This window comes from Camellia sinensis, chromosome 2 (genome assembly GCF_055761805.1).
Source record: "Camellia sinensis isolate YWXY chromosome 2, ASM5576180v1, whole genome shotgun sequence".
Classification (NCBI taxonomy): Eukaryota; Viridiplantae; Streptophyta; class Magnoliopsida; order Ericales; family Theaceae; genus Camellia; species Camellia sinensis.
Genome location: NC_138962.1, coordinates 97,365,322 through 97,372,990, shown reverse-complemented (window position 1 = coordinate 97,372,990; position 7,669 = coordinate 97,365,322). Strand labels below are relative to the sequence as shown.

Sequence of the window (7,669 nt, the reverse complement as noted above, 5' to 3'; positions counted from 1 at the left end):
AGAGTTTTTCTCAGTTCAAACCAGCCCCAAAATAGTAAGAAAAGATGGCAAAGCAAGTGCACGAAGCAAGTGTAAATGGAGAGTGGTATACCTCTTAAAGCAAGCAAACAATTTGGCCAACAAATTCAAGCCACAAACACCTTCTAAAGCAGAAAGAGGGTCTTAAGTAACCTTAGCATAAAGATAAGCAACTTTGATCAAGGGTGTATATGCAAAAGTGTAGGATTTGTGAGGAAATATGTATAAAATTGCAAGAGAGAGAGAGAGAGGGAGAATTTTGCTCTAAATATTCTAACCCTCAAAAATGGGGGAGGAACCCCCCCTATATATAGAAAAGCATGCCTTGAGCTTAGAAACATCCTACCATACACGTGTAGGAAGATGCAGCTCATTGTGCTAACAGCTGGCACAGCTGGCACAGCTGGCAATAAATATCAAAAAATATCTAGAAAAAGAGACTGGTGGTCGTCGGCCACCATTGATAGCCGACCAGCCACCACTAGTGGCCAACCGGTCACACCAATGGCTGTTAAGAGGAAGCCATGGCCGACAGCCTCTAGTGGTGGCCGACAGGTCACCACAAGGTTCCAAACACCAAGTTTTGATCCAAAACAAGGCACAAAAAGAAGAAGGTCCAAAGGATCAAAGACAAGACGTTCCGTTGAGGACTTTGGGCGCTCAAAGCGAACACAAACAAACATAATCATCACATGCACAAGTGATGACGTCCCAATCTTGAGAACGATCAAAAATGGGGTGTCTACAGTGGGACAATCATTATTTAGGAAGAAAATTTGTATATGTTTATGTGATTATGTGGAGTGAATTACTATTGTCCATCGTAGTAGGACGCGAGTGAGTTAGCTTTGGTACATTTGTAAATGTGCTAATCTCTTTTGTTACCTTCATTAGGATGTCAAGACATGGACGTGGTGGTGGCAGGCGTGGTAGGCCTAGACGACATGAGGTGCTGTTATCGGATGAGATCATGGAGCAAGAAGAAGGAGTTAGCCAGGCCAATATGGTCGAACCAGTTAGTCAGCAGGCCATGGGCATGTTGGCCTGTGAAATGGCCGGAGCTTTGTAGGAATCCATGGACATTCTCAGGGTTGAGAATCAAGTCCAGGCCTACGTAGCAGAGACAAGGCCGTCTTTTCTAAAGAGAGAGTTCTTCTAGTCGAATTCGGACGAGTTTATAAGGGATCCGAAAGAGCCCTTGAAAGTGGATAAATGGCTTGAACAGATGGTGAAGACATACGAGATACTTGGCATCGAGCATGATAGGTTGAGAGTGACTTTAGCATCCTTCTATTTGAAGGGAGATATGGGTCAATGGTGAAAATTTGTGCGAGGACACATTGGAAGGACTTGGGAAGCTTTTGTCAACGTATTCCAAGACAAGTTCTTACCTTCTACTATTAGAGAGAAGTTGGGGGAGCAATTCTTGAAGCTCAAACAGATGAACACACTGGTGGCCGAGTTTGAGGCTACTTTCACTAGTTGTCAAGATTTGCACCGGAGTTGGCAGCGACAAAGGAACGTCGTTGCTTGGTATTTGAGAAGAGGTTGAGGACCAAACTCCTTTTCAAGGTGGCCATGTCCATGATTAGAGATTACGGTCACCTTATGGTGGTGACAACTCATTTAGCGATTGTGATTCAGACGGAGGAGGAACAGATGAGGGGCTCCAAGCAGAGGTCCCAAGATGTTCAGGGAAACACTATGGATAACAAGAAACAGAGGGGTTCCACTCCACAGCAGTCCCAGGCAGCATAGTCTAGATCCACCTTTCTTGTGCTGAGTTCGGGTTTAAGGAGAGGTAATCAGGGTGGTTTCACTTGTTTTAAGTGTGGCCAGCTAGGTCACTAGTCTCTAACTTGCCCGCAGAAAGGAGAAGGGCAAGAGTTTGCACCGTTTGCAGCACGTTTTCAGAGCCAGAGTCAGGAGAGATGGCAGCCGCCTACTTGTTATTAGTGTGGGTAGTCGAGGCAGGTGAAGGGGTTTTTTCCTCAATTGGGTGGCACACCTAGTGCATCAAGTTCAAGGCAAACACAAAGCCATCAACCTACACAGTGAGCTTAGGCCTCAAGGGCCAATCAGGGAGCCTTTTCGGCTCAATCTGTACATCAGATTTATCCTCTAAGGGGTAAGCAGGTAGAGTAGAGACCTACAGAGTATGTGTATACTGTTACCATGCAAGATTTAGTGCCAGCACCTCTTGTAGTGAGAGGTAACCTTATGTTATATAATTCTATTGCCAATATGTTGATTGATACGGGTGCACCCTATTCTTTTATCTCGTCTGCATTTGCATCGGCATTAGGGTTAGAAGTGGTTCGGTTAGCATCTCCACTCGTGGTAGAGTCACCAGTTGGTGGTGAGGTTATATTGGACCAGGGGTGTCGGGATTGTGAGATAAAGGTTACTGGTCACCGACTTCCTTTTGCATTTGTGTTGATTGATATGTTGAGCTTTGATGTCATATTGGGTATGGATTGGTTGTTATCTTATCGTGTTGTTATAGACTATTGCTGTCGGACGGTTATTGTATGTACCTCAAGTGGTGATTGTTTTTATTTCTTAGGAGACAGAGTTGATAGAGCCTTGTTTCCAGTATGTGATCCACGTGATTAGTCTCCTACTTGATACATTCATGGGTTTTGAGAGTGATACAGTCCTAGTTGAGTGGTCGATTGCAGTTTGTGAATACCTAGACGTCTTTCATAAGGATCTCACTAGTTTACTATCTTACTGTGAGATTAAGTTCTCTATTGATTTAGTGCTTGGCACAACACCGATTTCTATGGCACCTTATAGGTTTGCACTCGCCGAGTTGAGTGAGTGGAAGATTCAACTCCAAGAATTGCTAGATAAGGGTTTTATCTGCCCTAATACATCGCCTTGGGGAGCACTGGCTCTCTTTGCCAAGAAGAAGGATGGCACATTGTGACTTTGTATTGATTATCATAAATTAAACCGAGTAACTGTTAAGAACAAATATCCAATGCCTCATATAGATGACTTGTTTGATCAGTTGAAGGGGTCATGCAGTTTTTTGAAAATAGATTTGAGATCGCGTTATCACAGTTGAGAGTGAAGGAAGAGGATATCTAGAAGACGACATTCCATATGCGGTATGGCCATTACGAGTTCCTAGTGATGCCTTTTGGGTTAACTAACGCACCAGCCATATTTATGGATTTGATGAATCGAATCTTCCGTGAGTTCTTAGATCATTTCGTAGTCGTCTTTGTTGATGACATTCAGGTTAACTCACTGTCTGAAGAGGAACACGAGGAACACTTATGAGCTATATTAGAGTTTCTTAGAGCCTACAAGTTGTACGCTAAGTTCGGAAAATATGAATTTTGATTGAAAGAAGTTAAGTTTTTAGGCTACGTGGTATCTGGGGAATGGCTGACTATAGATTCCTCTAAAATCGAAGCAGTGTAAGATTGGGAACAACCTAAGAATGCCTTTGAGATTCGTAGTTTCTTGCGGGTGGCTAGTTATTACCACTGTTTTATGAAAGATTTCTCCAGATTAGCCTCACCTTTGACTAGATTGACAAGAAAGGGAATCAAATTTGTGTGGGATTAGACTTGTGAGAAGTCGTTCCAAGAGCTATATGTTAGACTTACCGCTGCTCTAGTGTTCATTATTTTGGAGAGGGGTTTGGGCAATTCTGTATACCATGACGTATCTCGGGAAGGTTTGGGTTGTGCCTTGATGCAAAAAGGGAAGGTGGTAGTTTATGGCTCACGTCAGTTGAAAACACGTGAGAGGAACTATCTTACCCATGACCTAGAACTGGTAGCTGTGATCTTTGCTTTGAAAATTTGGAGGCATTACCTTTATGGTGAGAAATTTGAGGTATTTTCTGATCATAAGAGTTTGAAGTACTTGTTTTCACCAAAAGATCTAAACTTAAGACAGAGAAGGTGGATGGATGTCACGACCCAAACCCTCCCACTACAACAAAATGGTACTTTAGTGACAAAATCACTTCGTCTCCAATAGTGAAATTTTCGTCACCAAATTGATCCGTGACGAAATAATTTCGTCACCACGTTCGTCCCCAATTCGTCGTCACTAAAAGTACCCGGTGACGAAAATTTATTTTGTCACCTATTATTGGCATTTGGTGACGAAATATTTCGTCACTAAATGTTAAATATTTTGTCATCTATAATATCCATTTCGTCACCAAAATTAAATAAAATTTTATTATATTTATTTTGGATGACAAAATATTTCGTCATTAAAAATAATGATAAAGTTTTTAGTAACGAAAATATCGTCACCAAAAGATGAAAAAAAAGACCCTTCAGTGACGAAAACTTTTTGTCAAGAAATATTTTAATTTAGTGATGAAATAGTGAATATGTGTGACAAAATTATTTGTTGGGATTAGAAAGTTTTAGTTTCAATTTTTTTTGTCACCAATAATAAATCATTTTTAAAAATTGAGGGGAGGGTTATATTTGCAATTTATATATTTTTTTCAATAAACAATACCTGTACATTTTAATAATCTATTAAATAAAATATTTAATACAAATCAATATAAAATTAACTTGTTCATTATTATAAAACAACCCAAGCAAAATACATGTCTCATAGTATCAAGAAATTAATATATAACATCCAAATTATAACATCTATTTTAGTAAAATCAAAAACTACAACACAATCAAAATAACTTGTGCATTTTAATAACCTGCTGAATATAATATCCATTACAAATCATTACAAAAACCTGTTCATTTGGTAATATCAACAAAAACCTGTTCATTTTAATCTATTCAATAAAATATCAACAAAAAGATAAGATCCATCACAATATAATCATAGCCCACAACAACATAGTCAAAATACATGTTCGGTAATATCAACAAAAAGTACAACTACACTGTGATGGATGTGTCTGGTAATATCAACAAAAAACTCTTGCTATGCAGGTTACCAAATTCGTTCATCTCCAATCTGCCATTTAAAAAAGAAAAAAGAAAAAAAAGACAACAACAAAAGGTTAAGGTAACCATTCACTAAATATGTTAATATGCAACCTATAAGAGAAAAAAATAAAAATTTCAAAGTAAATTTTAAACCAAATTTTTACCGTGCTTGTTCCGTAAATTTTTACAACTTACATTAGTTCCTCCCAATGTGTTCATAATATTTCTTGGCCTTTTAACGACTATTTCAAGATTTTACTCCCTAACGGCCTATTTTCAAGCCTAAATGTTTTCCAACCGAGAGTCCTATGATTGTTCTGTAAGTTTTCACAACTTATGTTGATTCCTCCCAAAGTGTTCGTGATAATTTCTGATAATCTCAAGGTGTTTGTGATGTTTTTCGGGCCTTTAGATGCATACTTCACTATTTTCCCGGGACCTTGTGCCTAAATGTCAAAAGTAGTTTTTTATTCTACCCTAGTTAAAGTAGAAATGTTCTACTAAATTAACATATAAACATAATATACTAACCAAGAAGCTTGTTCATCAGAATCTGAACTTTCCCCATTCTCAAAATTTCCCGTGATACCTTTCTGCGTCAAACACTCTATGATACTTTGTATCTTCTTGCTTTGTTTCTTCTCTGACTTTTGAAACCTTGCTATTTGTTCATTTTGCTGTGCTATTTGCATCTCAAGGCGTTGAACATAGTCACTATTTTCAGCAGGTACAACAGTAGTCTTCATAGAAGAAGAAGGCCTCAAGCCGAGTCCTTTCACATAACCTGACCTTGGCTTAAGCACCTTAACTGACAACTCCTCTTGGCTTAAAGGGATCACACCAGTCCGCGAGAGGTGTTCGGCTTGCGTCTTTATCATGTTGTCCTGTTAATTTAAAATAAATCGAACAATTATTAGTTATTCTACCCTACAAAGCAAATAAATAATTTTATCAAAATTAATATGCATTGCCTTGTACATACATAATTAGCTTGGCTCTCCGACGAAATCCATTCATGTGTGTTCGAATTATAGTGGATGGACTTGTAAAACTTTGCCAAATCAGGAACTTCTCCATTTGCAATTATCTGATTCATTTGTTTTTGAATGTTATTTCAAATATTTAAATAACAAAGCCTACTAATCTGATAAAATAAAATAGCAGAACACACCGAGCTGTGCACCCTAACCGGGATTGATTTTGATCCACATCTATGTTTTGTTTTCATTTGCATCCTATTATTCACATTAGTTAGTGATTGTTCCTACACGATTGAAACACCAATAAAAACAACAAAACTTAACATTAGTAAGAAGAAAATTAATTTTTGACAATTAACATAAAACATTATACCATGAATTCTTTACTATTAACAACAGTTTTAAGAGTTAATTTTCTTATGATATCCAATATAAACAAAAGACAGAAAACAGAGAAACAAATAATAAATAAATAAAATGTAAAATCTTGATAACCCCCAAAATTGATGAACTAAACTTTCATTAGGCTATGTCTAATCATTCATCAGATTTTTCATCAAATCAAGGGAGTTTATCCTTTCATTAAATTTTGTAGGTGGCCGTTGCGCCAGACATCCACTCGGACAACCGGCCTTTCTTTATCTGAACATCAATTTCCATCCATGACCAGACGTCCACCCGGATGTCCTCCGAGACAATTGGGCTTGTAACAAGATTTGATGAAAATTTTAAATTTACCATTGGAATGCATGATACTAGATCAAACTTTTTATCAATTTTGATGAACCGTTAGACATGCTCTAACTTCTTCCAAATCAACCCATACATAAGCAAGCTACACTAGAAAAAAAAATACTAATAAAATAAGTAATAATTCATGTGAAACAATGAAGTTCTATTGAGAACATAAGCGAAAATTCACCCATAAACATTCAAATTCTCATGAAAGTATATTAAGAGTTGAAAATTGGGGCAACCAAATGATAACTTCAGTACTTAAGAGTCCGCATATGAACCTAATATAGTTGCTAATGAAAGAAAGCCACAAATGCTATAAACCAATGGAAAGCTGAATTTAAATTTTTGTGTAATAAACTCCATAAACACCTACACATGTGCATGCATAGATCATAAAGTTTACTAACACACAGGCTGTTTGGTACTCCAGAAATTCAATCCCCAAAAAAACATAGCAAAGCAAGAAAAAACACACAATTTGAATTTGAATAAAAAAAAACTTAATCCAACCAAAACCCAAAATCAATTATCACCAAATAACTACAAATCAGATTAAAAAAAAAAAAAAAAAAACACATAAACCCAAATCAAAACACACAGTGAACACCACCAAATTAATCCCAAAATACCCAAATAATTACCTCATCGCTCTGGTATCGCCTTAACAATAAACAGTGATTTCAGAGGAGGTAAGACAGTGAAAATACCAAATGGAGATTAATAATGAAATATTTTGCCCCAAGTTCTAAAAATCTATCACATTATTTATTTTCAGCATAGAAAGTAATCCAATACCTACATTGAAGACAGTCATTGGTACTCAAACCTTATTACCTTGATTGACAGAAAAATCAATGGAGAGTAAATCATCATCAACAAACAAACCTAGACAGAGAAAGATAGAGAAAGGATAGGGAAAGAGGGAAAGGGCACGGACCGTGAAAGGTGCAAATACAAATTCTGTCGTCACGTTTGAGAAATTGCTTCTCATCT

At 37.4% G+C, this 7,669-nt stretch overlaps 1 protein-coding gene across 2 annotated transcripts; it reads right to left on the bottom strand.

The window, feature by feature from the left end:
- Positions 1 to 4,683: 4,683 nt before the first annotated feature.
- LOC145820207 (uncharacterized) lies at positions 4,684 to 6,317 on the bottom strand. Of its 2 annotated transcripts, none has more exons than XR_014361382.1 (4): positions 6,130 to 6,317; positions 5,941 to 6,045; positions 5,490 to 5,842; positions 4,684 to 4,986 (listed from the first exon to the last, which is right to left on the bottom strand). XR_014361382.1 is itself a non-coding variant. In XM_082915211.1 (4 exons), coding segments are annotated over exons 1-4 (504 nt in total). In that variant the 5' UTR covers positions 6,193 to 6,317; the 3' UTR covers positions 4,684 to 4,985. The 2 variants fall into 2 exon arrangements, 1 of the variants encoding a protein (XP_082771337.1); XM_082915211.1 differs by having other exon boundaries at positions 6,148 to 6,317.
- Positions 6,318 to 7,669: the final 1,352 nt, after the last annotated feature.

Coding starts and splice junctions, on each gene's coding strand:
- LOC145820207 (XM_082915211.1), bottom strand. CDS start 6,192: ATGCAAATGAAAACAAAACATAGATGTGGATCAAAATCAATCCCG. Junction 6,046..6,147: donor GTGGATCAAAATCAATCCCG/GTTAGGGTGCAC, acceptor CAAATGAATCAG/ATAATTGCAAATGGAGAAGT. Junction 5,843..5,940: donor CGGAGAGCCAAGCTAATTAT/GTATGTACAAGG, acceptor TTAAATTAACAG/GACAACATGATAAAGACGCA.